At 36.7% G+C, this 19954-nt stretch overlaps 1 protein-coding gene across 11 annotated transcripts in view; it reads right to left on the bottom strand.

The window, feature by feature from the left end:
* The window catches only part of arhgef10la (Rho guanine nucleotide exchange factor (GEF) 10-like a), a 142135-nt gene that overhangs the window by 92055 nt on the left and 30126 nt on the right, over positions 1 to 19954 (bottom strand). For all 11 annotated transcript variants that reach the window (XM_058790882.1, XM_058790886.1, XM_058790883.1 and 8 more), the window contains 7 exons: positions 18326 to 18434; positions 17393 to 17496; positions 15219 to 15296; positions 11433 to 11612; positions 10043 to 10159; positions 8932 to 9024; positions 6716 to 6886 (listed from right to left, as the gene is read on the bottom strand). In XM_058790882.1, coding sequence (XP_058646865.1) covers positions 6716 to 6886; positions 8932 to 9024; positions 10043 to 10159; positions 11433 to 11612; positions 15219 to 15296; positions 17393 to 17496; positions 18326 to 18434 — 852 coding nt within the window. The remainder of the gene's footprint in view (positions 1 to 6715; positions 6887 to 8931; positions 9025 to 10042; positions 10160 to 11432; positions 11613 to 15218; positions 15297 to 17392; positions 17497 to 18325; positions 18435 to 19954) is intronic.

The following is a 19954-nucleotide window of genomic DNA, read 5'->3' as shown; positions in this document are numbered from 1 at the left end:
AACGTTCATCAGCCAATCAGATTCAAGCATTCAATGTCCCTGTAGTATAAAGTTAATTAATGCACTATACAGTCATTCTATATTTATCCATAATGCAAGACAAGACAGGGAAAAACTTATAATTTGTATTGTGTTAGGAGACAAACCAAAGTTCATCCTCATTACATCAGCAATAATGCATAAGCAGCATCACAGCTGCAAAACCCAATGTCCAGCGGCTCAAATAAATACTGTGTGCTGGTGTTTGATCAGTCAGGAGAGTAGTTTTATAAATAATGCATCTGCTTCTGTAGCCCGCATCACACAAAATGAGTCGCCGGATCCAGAGGGAATTGGCAACACTACTTGGCCTTTGTTGAAATGCATTGAAAAATTAGACCTTCAGTCAGTCAGAAGGCATGCTCCAGGCACCGTGTTTTTATAGTAAGAGCGCCACCCAAAGGCTGAAAAGGCAAACGAAATGTTGTGGGGGAAGGACAGATATCCTTTTTAGGGACTTTAGTGTGTGACTGAAATGTTTGTGTGTGTGTAAGAGAGAGAGAGAGAGAGAGAGAGAGAGACAGAGGTGTATGTGATGTGCTTGCTGAGGAGCGACAGGGAGATGCTGCAGTCTTAGCCTGTGCAGCATACTATATCTGCCGGCCTACTAACTCATATAGTCTGAGACAGACAATGAATATTTCATTGTGTGTATATGTGGTAACACTGGAATGCAGCTGAAATCCCTGAAAAAAAATGGTAAGGTTGAAGCCACTGCACAGTGCAACACACATGCTCACTACACCCACAGCAAGAGCGGTTGTGCACACAGGTATACAGGTTCAAAACCTCCCCATCTCTCTGCCCACTTTCTCATCACTCTCGACTTTATATTGAAAAGGCCATAAAAATAAAATCAAACAAACAACTGGAGAAAACATGCCTTGCTGTCAAACGTCCTACTGTAGGCAGCTTTCTAGCATGTTAACTGAAATTCAACTTTATGATAAAAAGATGGATTTTTTTTTACATTTGAATAAATCACACAATACAATTTAATGGCATGTTTTACAGATTCAAATTTTGTACATTTGAAATCCAGACAAGTAAAATTAGAAATTAGTTTTTATTTTAAACAGCAGTTTTTCGTTCTCATTTTTTTTTTAGGAAAAATAAGTTATATTCAGGTACTTTTGTCTCGTTTCAGCTGTCATCACACAATTTTTCAGTGAGCTTAGTCGCAATGCATTCCAGGATGTCCTTTCCCTATTTTGGCCAAAGATAATATAATCAAGTTCAAGTTCAAATGAGCTTTATTGTCATTGCACTACGTGGAGACAGACTTTGTGGCCAAAGACTCTCTAAGGATCACAGCTGGAAAACTGCATAAAGTAGGTAAGTCAGAAAAGTTCAGAAAGCCTAAAGTAAAACATTTCAAAAGTTTTTTTGGTTTTAATTTTGATGATTAGAGCTTACAGTTCATGAAAGTCAAAAATCCAGTATCTCAAAATATTAGAATATTCACATTTGAGTTTCATTAAATGACCATCTCTACAGTATAAATTCTGGGTATCTCTTGTTCTTTGAAACCACAATAATGGGGAAGGCTGCTGACTTGGCAATGATCCAGAAGACAATCATTGACACCCTCCACAAAGAGGGTAAATCACAGAAGGTCATTACTGAAAGGTGTGGCTGTTTACAGAGTGCTATATCAAAGCATATTAAATGCAAAGTTGACTAGAAGGAAGAAATTGGGTAGGAAAAGGTGCACAAGCAACAGGAATGACCGCAAGCTTGAGAATACAGTCAAGCAAAGCTGATTCGAACACTTGTGAGAGCTTCACAAGGAGTGGACTGAAGCTGGAGTCAGTGCATCATGAGTCACCACGCTCAGACGTCTTCAGGAAAAGGGCTACCAAGCCACTTCTGAAACAGAAACAACTTCAGAAGCATCTTACCTGGGCTAAGGAGAAAAAGAATTGGACTGTTGCTCAGTGGTCCAAAGTCCAAAGTTTTCAGATAAAAGTAAATTTTGCATTTAATTTGGAAATCAATGTCTGGAGTCTGGATGAAGCCTGGAGAGGCACAGAATCCAAGCTGCTTGAAGTCCAGTGTGAAGTTTTCGAAGTCAGTGATGATTTGGGGTGCTGTGACGTCTGCTGGTGTTGGTCCAAAGTGTTTTATCAAATCCAAAGTCAATGCAGCCGTCCACCAGGAGATTTTGGAGCACTTTATGCTTCCATCTGCTGACAAGCTTTATGGAGATGCTGATTTCCTTTTCCAGCAGGACTTTAGCACCTGCCCAGAGTACCAAAACCACTTCCAAGTGGTTTGCTGACCATAATATTACTGTGCTTGATTGGCCAGCCAACATGCCTGACCTGAACCCCATATGGAATCTATGGGATATTTTCAAGAGAAAGATGAGAAACAGTCGATCCAACAATCCAGACGAGCTGAAGGCTCAGTAGTCCCTCAGCAGTGCAACAGGCTGAACACTTCCATGCCACACCTCACTGATGCTGTCATTTGTGCTAAAGGAGCCCTGAACAAGTATTGAGTGCATAAATGAACATACTTTAAAGAACTTTTCTGTTTTTTTTATTTTTTTTTATATTGATCTTAGGAAATATTCTAATATTTTGAGATAGTGGATTTTTGACTTTCATGAGCTATAAGCTCTAATCATCTAAATAAAAAAAAATTTTATTAATTTTTTATATATTTTACTTTACATGTAATGAATCTAGAATATATGAAAGTTTCACTTTTTTAAATGTTAGAAAAAAATGAACTTTTTCACGATATTCTAATTATATCTGAGATGCACCTGTATATATACCTCCTATGTCATCATAAATTGTTTGGGAGGGTTTCAAGACAAAATCTTGGCTAATGGAGGCTGCAAAAAGTATTGAATGAAAAGGAGCCAATAATATTAGCCAACACATATCAGAGAATAAATATTTCATAATACAATTTCCCCACAATATCAATAATTTTACATCAATGAAAGGTTTGATTTTTGTTCATTTTTTTTTTTTTAACGAAAGATCAGTAAAAAAAAAAAAAAAAAAAAGATTTATTTTTGCAGCCGCCTTTGCTCATATTTACAAAGGGGGGTAATTATTGTGACTACAACTGTACAAATGAATGAAATGTCGTGCCTCACAGGACCACAGTGCTACATATTTAACCTGTTAACTCTCGGTTCTACTTTTTGAGTACAGACACTAAAACTTAATTTGCTATAAATCTTGAATACTATGAAGCACAGACTTAAATTTGGTCTCTTTTTAAAGAAGACGCTTGGCAAATTATTGCATAAGTGAAAAAAAAAGTAAATTAAACAAACAAAAAAAAAAAAAGTAAGTTTACGTGTATGAAAACATAAGATATAAAATATTTTATTTAAAATATAGATTTTTATAAAACTTCTAGAAAACAACAAAAACAAAAATCTGAAAAAGTTGTGTTCCAAATTTGAGGTTGATATCTCAAAAAATGAGCTTTTAGTAAGATTTTGTTTGGGCCGCAGTACCAAATGTTTCCACTAGATGACCAGTGACAGTTAACAGGTTAAACATGTCTAAACAATATGGAAAAAATATGTATAAAAAAATACATTTAAAAAACACACACATATATATATAAAACAGTTAGTTCCATTCCTCGATTCTGATTGGTCCGCAGCTGTGTTTTATTCACGATACAGCATGGCTATGACCACTTCACCAAACTGTTCTGTGTATCACTGAGCAACACCCTTAGCAACACCCTTAGCAACATAAACAATCAATAGCATCAAAACTGTTTAATGTATTATGCATTATGGAAAAGAACCATCGTGACAGAAATTAAAAGCAATAATTTGAGACCAGAAATGCATCACATAACTGTACGAGTTAATAATAATAATAATAATAATAATAATGACTATGCACCCGTTTGTAAGGAAGGTTATAAATTAACTAATTTCTCTGCCCAAAGCTGTCACGTCACGTGACAAAAGAACGAACGACTCAAACCCGAAGACTCGGGAGGTGAACTAATCAATTCTCTGTCTGGCTCTGACTGTATAGGTTAGTGTATGAGGCTGTCACGTGATGAACGAACGACTCAAACCCGAAGACTCGAAACAGGTGAACTAATTCCAGTACAGAACCTATAGGATGTTGCGCATGCGCGACTGAACGAATCACTCCCTGAGACGACTCGTTCTTCCCGAGTCACATTAAAGATTCGTTCAAAATGAACGAATCGTTCAAGAACGACCCATCACTATTAAATAGCCACATGAGGGCGCAATGAGCAAAATAATGCATGCAGTGGATTAAGTGGTTTATTCAATGCGATTAAAATAACAGTCTATAAAAAAACGTGCACACCGTCTAAATTAACATAAATCAAATATAATTTCATAAATTGCATAAACAATTATGAACAAAACAGCATCATGTGTTTATACATAGCTTAATTCAAATAGCCGAAGCACACAGATTGCATTTAAAAAATTGAGACGCAGTGAAATAGAATAAACCTTCACAAATTCGCAACGTGTTTTCTAAAAGTTTGAACTCTTTTAACTTTACATGGCTTTCTATACATCTCTAGCGAGTGCAACAGTCATAGTTGTCAGTCCCAAAAATGTGCCTATATGCATTCTTTGTGAATGGCTTTGGTTTTAACCTAACCAATAACTTCTCCTCATTGAGTTTCTATATTTCTGTAATATTTTGAATGAATAACGTAGCAGCGGCGCATCTTGTGGGTTCAACTAGACAGATTAACAAAAACAAGTATGATAACAACACTTACATCCTCATCTCCGCATCTCGTGCGACTCTGCTGAGGCTCCCTCACCTACGCACACCTCATAACATTCAACTGCACCATTTTTGCATTCAAAAGCAAAATTTTATTTAAAAAAACTATTCTACTATTCATTTTTTATTCACAATCTCCTCATCATAGGCAGGCACAGCACTCAGCATGTGTTTGTGTGTAGCACACTCATAGCACGCGCCTATATCATGCGCTACATCCAAATTTAATTTCTATCAGTATCGATGAAGGTGTGCCGTTGATAAATACTGATACCGTTTTATCGCCTAGGCCTAATTTTAACACCCTTCATTTTGACAGTGGAATTAAGATGCTGCTTATGCAGGTAGCTTTGCAACAGAGCTAAAGAGAAAGAGTCCAACTTCAGAAGGAGAAAGTGAGAGAGATGCAGACTGTGAGAGAAAGAGAGAGAGAAATGACTGCAGTGGAGGAAGGCGAGACAGAACAATATAAAGAGAGATAAAGAGAGAAAGTAAAAGTGAACCAAACAAGAGGTACTAAAAGCAACTTAGACTTTCCAATTGAGGGTCTCATTTACTCTCTAATTCAGAAATGCATTTGTTCGCATTTGCAGCAGCTGGCCTGTGATATAAGCATGGTAATGGAAGAGAAACATCCCTGCAATGTATTCAGGAGCTGCTGTAGCGCATTAATGGACCATCATTGCTCGCTGATGATTACATGAAAAAAAATGCAGGCCAGGTATAACAGGAGATGGGTCAGTTATTTTCAGGGTCAGCTGTAATGTCCAGATACTTAGCAGGCTGTTTAAAGCCTTTTGTTAGGTGATAGAGACCTACAGTTGCCATATGAGCACACAGTAAGTTGAGTGTGAGCTTAAATTTTTTTTATTAAATTGCATTTAGTTTTAGGTTATTAATTAAGCCAGGTGTACAGTTACCTTTAAGATGCATGGCTCCAGTGAGACATTTAAAAGTCAACACAGATTGTGCAACATCGATGGCTTATGTCGAGGTCATGACTGAATAAAGCTGCACTCTTGTTCTACATCATTAATCATGTCACATTCTGACATTCTGATGGACAGAAAAGTGCCCGCAGGCTGTTGTGGCTGGACAATTTGTGTGGCTGGACAATTTGTGAACTTTCTTGAGGTGATTTTATGAAATCATGCGGTGAAAGGAATGCTAAATAAAATATTTATGATGAATAATATACAGATAAGCTCTCTTCACTCTCTCTCTCTCTCTCTCTCTCTCGCTCTCACACACAACACACACACACACACGGGGGTAACAGTAGCAATCAAACAGGTTTAGGAGGTTAGGACGATTCCAAGGGCCCTGATAAAAGATGGGGCCCAACACAAACCATAGGGAATGTGATTTCTACCGAGGGGGTCTACACTACTAAAATGTTTTTGAAGAAGTCTCTACCCCTAACCTAAGTCTGCATTTATATCCAGAAAAAACAGCAATACTGTGAAATATTGACCCAAACTTTTCAACGGTAGTGTGCAGTGGATCCAAAAACAATTCTGAAACCTACGACACTTTAAAAAAAAGTTTAAAAAAGACATTTCACAAAAGAAGAGCTTTTTTTAGATTTCAAATGATAAAATAAGACATTATAAGACCAAATTAAAACAAAAAGCATTGACTTTCTGGTTGTCAAATGCAAGTGTAACATGTCCATTGTTAATGTGATGAACCACAGCTGTAGCTGAAAAGCTGTGTGAACATGATGACCTTGAGACCAGCTTGTGAAAAGTAAATCGCAAAAATGTCAAAAAAAAAAAAAAAGGGAAGTCGGAATGAAACTATGAAATGGTTTTCTGATTAGGAATTACACTGTTGTGATTACATCAAGGCAACAGCATTCTGCTATCACAGCTGAGTAAGTGTGTGCATGCTCGTGTTTTTCTCACCTTGCTGAGAGAGCGGTCACTGACACAGCGAGCCAGCTGCTGTGTCTCAGTGATCTGATCAGCCACCCTTTTCTGCTCATTGAGTTTCTCAGCAAGGGTCTCCAATTCAGTCAGAGCCAATTGCAAGGGCAGCCTGTCCACATGGCCAGTGGGAGTGTTCTTCAGCATGTCCTAAAAAAAAGAGAGAGAATGAGTCTAACAGCAAAGAAAGTTAAAGAGTAAAAGGGACTCACTTCAGGAAGCTAATGGAAGAGATTAATGACTGCACCTCTACTGCACAGACAACACATTAGCCATTTTGATGTACTATAGCACTATTAGCATTCATTTAAAGCTGCTGGTACCTTTACTCCCACTCAAAAGCAAGAAAAGAGGGTCAGAATAACAGTACCATCTCACGTTCAGGAGAGAAGCATGTTACCAGCCCTCTGGGAATTATTACCACAGAGCTGTGCACTGAAACAACAATCATTCACAAAGTCTCTCTGAGAAACAGTGGAGAGAGAGAAGAGGGCATAGAGAGTGCCAACAACTCAACCTTTCCAGTTATACATTTTGCTCTTTTATTCAACAAATATTTAGCCTAAACTGTCATATTAGCAGTCATACCGGTATTAAAATAAATTTACAACTTTGTGGAGTCAAGAGACAATTTAACTAGAAGTACAAAAGGCCAGAACTGTATTTATAACACCCTTGCGTTAATAACACCCAAGCTGCATGTGTTAATGGTGCTTTGATAAATTGAAAAGTTCTATAAATGGCAATAATTATATTTTATTTCTACATATTAATGTTAGTTAATAACAATTAATTTTCAAATACTATAATACAAGTAATTTTCTTAGTAATCTAAACATACCGAAAAATTTGCTCATAATAATGACTAATGTTTTCTTTATATTCAACGGCAATTTGTTGTTGCTGTTGTTTTGTTTGAAGCATAAATCAAGCATTTGAATTCAGCTCTTTTTGATATTCAGTATAAAAATGTGCCAAGTTTGATGTCACCATTGCCAAATGCCATTTTGTCCATGTGGACGTCAAATTACCAATTGTGAAATGAATGAAACATGGCAAAACAGAGAGTAATCGATAACTTAAATTACTTAAAAAGCCACTGTTATATTACTTTTATTGCACGTATTTTGAATCATTATATGGAAAAGAACAGCTTAGACATTCTGCCTAACACATCTTTTTTTATGTTTCTAATAAGATGCGTCTGTTTGTGGTTGATTCAGGCCACTTAAAAGGAGAAAGCAGATAAAGGTTTCAGTCTATCGTCAGATCTTATTCTGTTTAATATGTGATTAAACACAGGCTACTCTCAAGTCAGAGCACTAAAAAAAAAAACCTTATTCCCATTCATAACTTATCTATCAAAATTCACGGGTAATCGATGCCTACTGAGGTATGAAATTAAGTGCCATAGCACTCCTGCATGGGGAAATTCAGTGGTGAATTCCTCGCTTGCTCCTTGTCCATAAAAATGAACAGAAGTGAAGAAAGGACATGAAAGAGATCAAGCCAGTAGAACAACCTGTTTGACGTTGTCAATTTGGTGAATTCATGACATTTCACTGTCACCTGAGACCCACTGGCTGAAGAGGTCAATGTGATATTTCTGAAGTAGATCTTGATAATGCTGTGGCACATGGACATTTGAAGTGTTTATTTATTTAAATAAATTACAATGTAATTTACTTACCCTCATGTCGTTCCAAGCCCATTTGACTTTTTGGGCACAAAAGGACAAATGTAGAAATGGTGCTAACCATTCATTTTTACACACTGAAAGTGAATGGGGACTCGGACCGTCCATGTTTCAAAATCGTCATTTTGGTCCAAATGCACTATATGGAAATTAGTTACAAGCATATTCTTCAACATTTTTTCTTGTGGATTTCACAGAAGAAAGTTAGTTTTGGGCTGAACCTTCTCGTTTATTCAAACAATGTGCATGCTTGCTGGTTTATTAAAGTTCTCTCGATAGGAGTCTTGATATACACCCAATACTGTATCATGGCCATGAGCCAAGGGAAGAACAAACCTGTGAGCCAATAGGCCGCAAGAAGACCTGGCACGGTCTTAGCCAGTCATTCAGCTTCTAATAGACTTGCTTGGCGACTAATTTCCAGTTACTTAAAGGAGCACGACCCCTCAAGCACTCTAAACGACAGCACTGTGTGAACAGTTTATGGATAAATACTGACCTGCAGGAGGAGGATGAACTGAGGAAAACGCTGAATAGGCTTTACCATCAGACCATAGAGAGTTATGCGGTCAGTGCTGGACGCCTGCTTCTTCTGCAAGCGTAAAGAGATGCAACCACATATTGAGAGAAAGGCAAAGGAAGAGAAAAAAGCAGACAGAGTAATTTCCACATACAGAGCAGAAGAATCTTGCCACTCAAGGGAGTCAGAAAGGTGGGTGAAGGTTAGCATTACACTATTGATTCTTTCATGCCTGCCAGCAGACTCTGGCAATCATTAGACTGTGCACTGTCAGAGAGTAGGTGTACTTGAGAACCCTCCAGCAGATTTCAAAGCAAGAATATTAGACTATGGTCAACTAAGCATTTGTGGAGTTCAGTCGCTTTTACAGATGTTAAAGATTCAAGTCACCGTGGAAATTTGTTGCCATGATAACACTACACACATATTTTCCGGTTTATGCAACTTTAAAGAACAGATAACCTCAGTTTCACATTTACAAGGTAAAATATTTTAAAATATTTTAAAACAACACTTACAATCCATTCAGAATACAAGTGGCTTGCCTGAAATGCTGCAAGCGAAAGATGTTCTCACTCTCTGACTAACCTCAAAACTATTCAAATTAATGTCTAATGAATTCTTGTGTTTTTAATGAGTCTTTCTGACTAATTTTGTCAGTGAAAATATCAAATGATTCTTGAAAGAAGGTAAAATTACTTACTTTTTTAACTTATTTGATACACTTTTTTTTAAATTAAATGAACTTATATTAAATATATTATTTTTAATATATTATTTTCTAAGATCAAAAAAGGAGATATCTTTAAAGTCATTGCAATATATCTTCTGTTATGTTCCACAAAAGAGAAAAGTCAAGTTTTGAATGACATGAGGGTGATTAAATTATAACAGAATTTGTTTTTGAATGAACTGGAAAAGAAAATAAGCATACTCCATAATAGGATTTTTTTGCAGTGCAACAGGAAAAAACAGACAAGAAAGAAGTCAATAATCCATATAGCAGCACAGCACAGCAGTAGACAGAGGTGATTTAGGGTGAAACTTGTGATTCTTGAAGCGGATATTGACAACAAATATCAGCTCTTACCTTGAGAAACTCCAGAAATGCTGGTTTAGACATGCAGGCTTTCTTAATGAGGGCCATGGCATTGGTGAAATTATTGACGTAATCACTATATACGTCCAGCACCATGGATTTCGAGAACTAAGAGGAATGCAGAGAGAAGATATTTAGACAAACAAATTTAATTTGGTTTCCTGTTCATTTTCTTCTTTGTTTAAAGCATCTCTCAACATGAACAGTTTCTCCTGTTCTGAGACTGGTGGTCTTGAATTTCGCTGTCATGGTGGGCAGGCTACTCTAAAGGTGATTACAGGGCAAAGGAATGGAAGTAAACAGTAATTTTAGTGTGGTATTTATGCAACGCAGCACCACTTTTTGCCATCCCTGGGACCTAAACATCTTTGACAGTCCATTACTGCTGGGTGTTTTAGAGCAGGCAAAATGGCAGCCATCCATTCGCTCTGCTTTGATTGAAGCTGAACAGACCTGCTGACAGCAGCAGTGCTCGCAGGACTTGGAGAGGACATTAACGAGCCACAAATAGACGTTAACCCCTGTCAAACTGTACCTCCCCCTTTGGGGATGCCAAGTATGGCAGGAAATGATACACGCGGGTAAAGATGTTATTATCAACAAACACACATACAGGGAAAATTTACAAAATAGTTGCAGCACCTTGCAGCAAGAAGTATTTCAGTGCAAAAACTATTAGGATTGTGGTATGAGCAGCTGTTAAACAATTTGCAATTCATTTTATGTTTTAGCAAATTAGTGTCTAATTTGTATGAATTCATACAATCTCATTCTCATTTTATTTGTACAGCGTTTTTCACAATACACATGGTTTTAGAGCAGCTTTACAGAAAATCATGATGTCAATGTTGCAATATTTTACGTCACAATGAGATGTGAGTGATAATATACAGTAGTTTACATTTTGCAATGACAAAAAAACAAGCAGTTCAGATTTGCTATACTTTATATATCTCTCCAATGCACAGCAGTGCAACTTCAGCTTTGAGTGTTCTCTCTATGGCTCTTCTTTGTGCTCCAGGGACTTTGTAAAGACCAGTAGTGCTAGGCAATAAAAGCAGGTCAGACAGGCCAAATGCTCTCTTTTAACGGAAGAATAATGAGAGCAGCTTATGGATGCTGCCTGTGAGGAGGGTCACTACAGAAACCTCATTCATTAGTCCATTAGACGCCCTGCAACCCAGTGGTGCCAACACGCTTACTTTGGTAAAAGACAGCCATCCTCACTCATAGTAATTGGTTATGCTTTTGAAGTAAACTGGAGCAGAACACTATTGGTACCTGAAACAGCTTGCCAACAGAGAAGCATAATAACACACAATGCTCAGTGTTCTGTAGTTATGTTTAGAGGTCAGTCATTATAAAGTATTTTCCTACTCACTGAAGCTACAAACAGGTCCCCAATCTTTTCACAAGAGTCCCATTCGGCCACCCGAGATGCCAGGGCAATCTGGAACATGGAGTGGCACTGCATGATCTCCCACAGACGGAAAAAAATGGGCCGGATTTTCCTGACACTGAGGATCCGAGGCTCAGCCTCCATCAGAGGTCGCTGGTATTCCTAGAGGACCATAGGAAATGTATGCAATTACTGAATGTTTTTTATATTTATACATGAGGAATAATTCATTTACAGCTCTAACTTGCCTCACCTTGACAAGGAAGTGAGATTAAAAATATGCTGCATTAATTTTAACAGCAAGGTGAAAAAAAAAATATCACTATGCATTATACATTATACATTTCATTCATTTGAATACAAGATTCCAAATCTGCAATCTGCATATATGAATACATTTTTACAACGCATGTAATGGAACACATGGAGATGAACACATATACACATCACCTTGTTTTTTTTCAGGGTTTCGTCATTCAGTTAGTCTTTGTTATATTGTATGTATCTTGTTTCAAGCTATTGTATAGGACGTCAGATTTATTTAGTCTGTTCAAAAGCTTGTAATCATTAAGTTTTTTTAATGATTATGCTCACCAAGACATCATTTATTTGATCAAAAATACAGTCAAATAGTAATATTGTGAAATATTATTACAATTTAAAATAAATATTTTCTTTTGTACTAGATTTTAAAATGTAATTTCTTCCTGTGATGGCAAAGCTGAATTTTCAGCATCATTACTCCAGCCTTCAGTGTCATAAAGAAAATAAACAATTAGAAAAACAATGACTGCTACTATGAGCTCAGTGCTAAAAATCTTTTCTACAGATAACCAAAACAAGCAATAGCAGAAAATAAATACAATAGAACAAAGACACACGTTCAATAAACTATGCTTTTCAAGTTTTTCAGCTCAGTCTAAAATAAATTTTCAGATATGCTACAGAAATGTAATAATCAAATGTAAAATAACTACATAGTCTTCACTGTATAAATTAAATATAGATTAATCATTTTGATGTTACAAAGGTTATTTAGTCAGGAGCAGTGAGCACTTTTTTTATTTTTATTTGACAGCATTAGATTTATTATTAGTTTGCTTTCACTTTCAGAATGAAAGCACCGATTTAATATAGCCTATTGATACACATGCGTTTTCTTTCTCAACTGTTTACGTTAAGACATATGCCTAACCGACTGTGTTAACTAGGATATTCGCCAAAACGCGCATTTTGATGTAATTTTGTCTGTATTTATTCATCCACGCACAAAAAAGCGGAAGAGAGCTCAATTTAGTATTCACGGTTCCGCAAACAATCCCGAGCGTCTTTTATGTTCACCTTGTGCCTTCGGGCAGTCCTTATATTGAGTCCTGATGCGTGAGTTTGAACGAGAATTCCCGCGTTGGCGGTAATGCATAGACGGACGTTATGTGAAAATGTGGACAGTGCCAAAATATCGTTATTTTATGCGTGGCATCATATCTTCAGACATTATATCGATCCATATCGATGAATTGTTACACCCCTAATATATATACACACACACATATACATATATATATATATATATATAAATCTAACTGACTCCACATTTTTGAATGTTACTGTATAATGGTTTCAACAAAAACATTAAGAAAAAAAGAAACATTGACAATAATTGTTAATAATATAATAAGAAGAATTTGAGCATATTAGAATGGTTTCTGAAGGATCATGTGGCACTAAAGACTGGAGTAATGGCTGCTGAAAATTCAGCTTTGCCATCACAGGAATGCATTTTAAAATATATTTAAAAAGAACAGTTCTTTTAAATTTGAATATTTCACAATATTTCAAAGAAGACTCCTGAAATGTCTCTTTTAAAGGGGTCATCGGATGCCTATTTTCCACAAGTTGATATGATTCTTTAGGGTCTTAATGAAAAGTCTATAACATACTTTGGTTAAAATTTCTCAACGGTAGTGTAAAAAAACCTTCAAAAACTAAAGAAACGTTAATCCTCTGTGTCTTCAGTGGCTCAGATGTCGAGAGTAAATGACGACTGCTATATTCATTACTACATCAAACAACAAAACACCTCAATCGCTTAATCAGAGACATCTTGTCTTCCCCTGTACCGGAGTTGGCACAATGGCGGACGGATGACAGCTCACTCAGGGTGGGTCTAAGGTAAGACGACCTTGTCAATCAACTATCGTGGGAGCGGTCTGTACAGAACTACGTCATTCTGACAGGAATCTCAGAGCAGCCTGATTTTAGAAAGGGGATTTTAAAATAGATTTAAAAAAAATTTTTATTATTATAGGATGGATGGACACACTTCCGACACACATTTATGTTAAAACAACTTGTAAAGTGAATTTTGCATCCGATGACCCCTTTAATACTCCAAAACCCACAACACCTAAAAATGCTAAACTGAAATGGACAGTTGAACACATATGACTTTTCTTTCTTTCACTGAACACAAAAATAACATTTGAGACACTCTTTTTGATAAAATAAAGATAAAAGTGGTTGTTAAGATCCAAAATGACTTAAAAAATAAATAAAGTATCATGCAGGTGGGTGAAGAATAACAACATTTGGGTGAACAATTCCTTTAACTTGTTCATTTGCTACTGCTAATTCTCTGATATTAGCTTTGACTATTTTGAAACATTGTTGAATTCAAACTGTGCTCAGTTAAATGTTTGTTTAGGCTTGATTTTCTTAAATTGCAAAACAAGCTAGTGATGTTCATAGATAAACTACAAGACCTAATCTTTAAAAGCAAAGACACTTAGACTGTGCTAGTTAGACTGTGGACACAATAGATTTTTCATGGCTGCTTTCTTTCCTACCCTGTAGTCTCCAGCACTAATGAATTATCGACAAAGAGAAAATAAGACAAAGGATGAGGCAATGGGACTATATCTTTTTCTAAAGATGCATCTGCCCACAACGGCACTACTAAACTTAATTATGCAGCCCCTCACTTGCCTGCTTTGGGGCCACTTCACCTGATCTAAACACCCTAGACCATGTCTAGCATGCTATAAAGAGAGCAGGAATTGTAAAGTACACCCGGCAGAGCTTTGATTTGACAACAAAGCTTGGAGACAGATCCTGAATGACTAGATTTCATAGAGCGTAAAGCTGTCATTGATCTGTGATTCAATTTTAGACGGTGCCTGTGCCTTCAAAGGAGTGTGATAACAAATGCTTTTCTCTCCACCACTAGCTGAGATCAGAATTATGTGTAATGAAACTCCACACTATAAAACCCACCAGACCTGCATGCTTCCATTTAAAGGAATGTGAATGTGGAGACAAATTCATTATTAAAGAAAAGTGATAGTGTTATCTTTTGTTTTGAGGCTTTGAATGGCTGGGCTTTCACATTAGGAAGCGTCTTGACATTATTTAGAATCCTTCCAATGACTTTTGTTGTTCAGTCATCGAGACAAAAATAGTGACAATTTGACTAACGTTTACATATAACAAACATTCTAAGAAACATTAAAGGTGGCAGTAATATTTGACTTTAGAATTTTAACTACGTTTTTGAATTTATCAGAGTATGAAGTATTGAAGGATTGAGTTTCAGTTCTATGTTAGCACACACTGAAGAAGAAAAAAAGACTTACCAAAGGTTTTAAAACTCTGTTATGTGAAAACATTTTGTCTGTGCAAATTGACCCTACTGAATCATATCAAAAGCTTTTTTTTCAACAATTTCACCAACACAGCTGTTTTTTTGGGACAGATGCAATCGTATTTTACCTGTAGGATCCGTTTAAGAGAGTCCAGGTAACTCCTCTCACTCTGCACAATGGAGCCCAAAATATGGCGTCGGACGATCTGTGGTCAAGACAGTCAAGACATTTTTTACATTATAAAACATGTTGGTTTTTTTTCACTTTTGATCAGTTTAATGTGCAACTGCTGAATAAAATTATTTTTTCAAAGAGTAGTCAATATCTATTGTAAATCTATCCAAAAAAATATCTATTGTAAATTAAGTAATTATATAATTTATTATGTAAATATTTATATTACAGCTGGGTCATTCCGTGTCAACTCAACCAGAGGTCCCCAGCTCAATTTTTTTATTTTGATAATACTTTTTTCTGAAGAAAGGTAAACATGTATAGTGATGATAGCCACAATATTAAATGTAATGGATGAATATTTACTGAGTAATCCACTATTTTGTAGAGGGGGGTCAAAATGGCAATTTTCACCCGTGATTCAGAGCCAAAATACAAGGGTTAAAAATGACTTCATAAAGATGTTAGCATCACAATGTTTAGCAGAACTGTTAGTAAAATATATTGATTTTATCAATCTTTTTGTTGCATTATGTGCCAGTCGTGACCTTTCAAAAATGGGGAAAGAGCACTTTAAGTTTTTTCTCTAAAGTTTGCATGCTTGTTACTCAAGAAGTATTAAAGATATCTTAATGCCATAAAGGCATTAAAATGCCATTAATGCCATTAAAGGGCATTAAAGGTGCTGTATGTAGGATTTTGACTCTACTAAAGCATAAAAATACCATAATATGTTTGCAGATATTTAAGAAACATGCTAAGTTAACATAGTTGTTTATTTGAAAAACAATTCTACAGTCAGTTATTCTCCTTTGAAAATGTGCATTCCGGCCTGGAATGTCTGTGTTTGTTATGGTTTGTGAAACCCGCCCACTGCCAGTTTATGCAATTGTATTTCGGAACCCCGGGTTGCCAGTCGGCGGAAAACACAGCGTATTTAATTTCATTCATCGCCATGTGCACTCTTTCCTGTTGGTGTCCTTAATCTGGCAACCTGCGTGTGCTTCAAGTCTGAGGAGGAGGGGCCGGGTGAAAAAAACGTCTCCAATATTTTGAATTTGGACTGCAATACCTAGTACAACAAGGATGTCAATCCTACATACAGCACCTTTAAGATATCTTCTCGAGTATGCAGACTTTGGGGAAAAACTTGAAAACTGCTCTTTCTCCATTTTTGAATGATCACCATTGGCACATAATGCAACAAAGATTGATAAAGTCAACATATTTTACTAACAGATCTACTAATCTCTGGGTAAAAATAACATTGAGATGCTGCCATCTTTCTGAAGTCATTTTTAACCCCCTGTAATTTGGCTTTGAATTTCAGGTGAAAATTGCCATTTTTAATGTACATTATTCAAAATTTATATTTAGTGGCACAATAACTTACCGTACTTAAACTATGTAATCTGTATAACATAAAGCTGTGCTGATTTCTCGCTTAACTTTTTGAGCAAGCAAATTTGTTTTTAAACTGTGTTCTTACCTTTCCACAGTTCATTTTGTTAAGTCTACAATATTGATTTGAATTTGGACAAGATGAAAAACTTTCTCAATAAGCATGACAACTGATCATTTCTTTTACTAACAATGTGCACATTAAAGAACACAGACGGAGCCAGATAATTTCCATAATGACCAGTGCAATCTACCAAGAGCAGCGTAAATTACCGCCTGCTTTAAGACAAGCTTTTTGGGGTGTTAAATAATGGCACAAGTACCAGTAATTTGATGAGCTCAAACGTTAGTAAATCTCGTTGTGTGATTCATTTGAATACTCTCCTCCCATAAATTTTGCATCTGAAAGGGAAACTCCTACAAATGCAAATTCATAAGGTCAGGTGCAAAAATAACTGCCCACGCCTTTTCAGCACTAATTCTTCACTGTTCATCTTCTGTAAATCCTGACAGTAGGCCTACATTTCCAACGCCAAAAGACAGTTTGCTCTGGTGCAAGCTGTTAGTAAATTTGGCCCATAGTATGAATTTGAAAAGAAAAGATCTTCACTTTGGTTGGGATGCAAATTTTACTACGAAATTGATGGGTTCCCTCAAATGTGTATATTTTGGCACGGACTATGTACACACTCAATTTAAAATGTAAATAAATACATATACGCGCACCTGCAGGCTGCTAAGCCCATCTGGCATTGGTCCCAGTTGTGCAGGTGGGTGTTTTGCCTCTGATACCATCACATCCAGATACCCTGTATCATCCTCAGTGTCATCTGTCAGGATACACAAAAACACGTTCAAACATACCATATATCCCTGCAAAGCTAAGAATATACTACTATCTTATTACAACTCAGAAGAGATGCTCAAACAGAAAAAAGTACATTCAAACTCAATACAGAACAAGCTGTTCTAAGCCACATCCAAACAATCTTTCAATCCACACGGCTACAAAGGAAAACCATCCGACATACAATTTCACACCTTTTCCCAAAGGCTTAAAATCTTCACACACATTTTTGCAGCATCTCAAAATAATAAAAGAATCTCCAAATCAAAATGTTTAGCACTATATGCAGAGTGGTACCTCATTTAGAGTGCAATTTCAATAGGCATCGTGCCAGTCTCCACTTCTAAAAGGTGATATTACCCCATTGTGCATTATGGGGACCAATCCCAGCCAATTTTCCTGTGCACCAAATGCCCTCATCAGCTCTTCTCCCTACCTTTTATTTTAAAGACCCAGTCTGATTTATAATGCCTTTCAGCTTCCCAAATATTTCACATCATCTTTTTTTCAGCCTCCAACCTCCAGGAGTCAATTTTCTTCTTAAAAGCAAAATACAAGAAAGCATTGAGAGGTACTGGACTTCATCAGCCTTTTTCTGTCGTGTCTGACTCATGGCAGTCAGATCATCTGCCATCTGTAAAGAGGTCTAGCTTAATCTAATGAACAGCCCTGTTCATCTGAGAGGAAAAAAAGCATTAAAAATGTATAATTGCTTCTTTCTTGAATGGGATTTTTTTTCTATCAATGGTAAAGGAGTGAAGATGAGTGCTCGAAAGAAGATAAATTCTCAAATGAAATCATTCTTAGATTACCTGAGTGGTCCTTTTTATGTAGGAATGAAACTCTCCTCATCACAGCCATTTTGGTCTTCTCCAGGCCATCTTTTGTTCCGCTACGTGCCGCCCGCATCAGCTGATGGACCTGCAAAAGGGACCAGAGGCGAACAAAAAATCATAGTCTGCCGAGCTGGAGTACCTCCAAAACCAGTGATGTGGTGGACCCTTATGGAAAAAGGTCGACCATCTCAAGCCCTCGAGCGTAAACAGCAGTGCTCGGGTTCGCCTGCTATTTATGAGACACCAATTCAGTGCATCAGGGCAGCAGTTGGCTGTGTGCTCAAGGGGGTCTGTTCCAATGGCCACAAGCCACAAGATCCTAAGCGAGTGAGAGAACATCAAGCTACAGTGATATTTTTATATTTAAAAAGGAGGGGCGTCCCATCTCTGCAAAAACAGGTCATTAGTAGAGAACATGTGGAAATGTCTTGCTTGAACCACATGAGAGCTGTGTACTTTATAAGTGTGCCCATAACCCACCGTCATACATAGCAAGAGAGCTGAAGCAAAATGGAGTGTTTTATAGTGGAAGCGATCTGAATGGTTTGTTTACAACAGAGTAAGAAAAAGTGAGAGAGTACGGTGGCCCAGTAGTGCACAACACAACAAAATCTCCACAACTTAACGCATACTGTAGGACTAATTTCGTTGTGTTGTGCTAATTTACCGATGTTGTGGCTTGTTTCCGTTGTGTTGCAGACTTGTTTCCATTGTGTTGTGCAAATTTCTTTGTGTTGCGACTTGTTCCCGTTGTGTTGTGGTTTGTTTCCATTATGTTGTGGAGATTTAATTGTGTTGTGCACTACTGGGCGCAACTTTAAACAAAGAGAGAGGGACTTCAAACAAAGCAAAATAAAGAGACAAAAGGTATGTTCCAATTGACCATAAGTGCAATGCAAAGTGGACTTTACATAGTGTTCAGCCATCAAATCGTTTGGAGCATATAGCATATAATCAAAATGATCAATATATAATTTCACAGGAAGTGAACAAGGAAACTTTCTTTGATGAAAACAGAAATTTAAGTAAGGGATAATCAACGGCTGCACGTCGGGTGGTACTTCACCTCCATGTCATGCATTCAAATCGTTTAATGCACAGCTAGCCGTTTATTATCCCGTTTATGCCATGGTCATTTGCCAGCATTCACATATTAAAGATGTTAATAATATTTGCGCTGCAATATTTGACCGGAACGATAAAAATGACGGTTATTTTCGTCTGTATTACTATTCAACTGTAACTGTATGTTACTATGGTTACCAATGTTTATAGGAAGCGCATTAATATAGAACATGATTAAACTGACCTGGAACTACCTGTGCAGTTAAACGAATTTAATCAACACCTGCCAGCTAATCAGAATCGAGTATTCAGACAGACCATGGCATAATCAAATTTAATGAACAAAGTTCAATAGAACAGCACATAAAAAAAAAAAAACTGTAACAAATTATAAACTTTTTAATCAGTTTAATGCATCCTTGTTGAAAAAGTATTTAAAAAATTGCAGACAACATCAAATATCTGCACAACTTCTTTGTTGTCTGTGTTTGATGACATGAGATTTATATGACCAAACAAGATCAAGTGCAGTGAACTTCT

Source organism: Onychostoma macrolepis, chromosome 11, assembly GCF_012432095.1.
Source record: "Onychostoma macrolepis isolate SWU-2019 chromosome 11, ASM1243209v1, whole genome shotgun sequence".
NCBI lineage: Eukaryota > Metazoa > Chordata > Actinopteri > Cypriniformes > Cyprinidae > Onychostoma > Onychostoma macrolepis.
The sequence above is the reverse complement of the archived record's forward strand: the minus strand, read 5'-3'. Positions and strand labels throughout refer to the sequence as shown.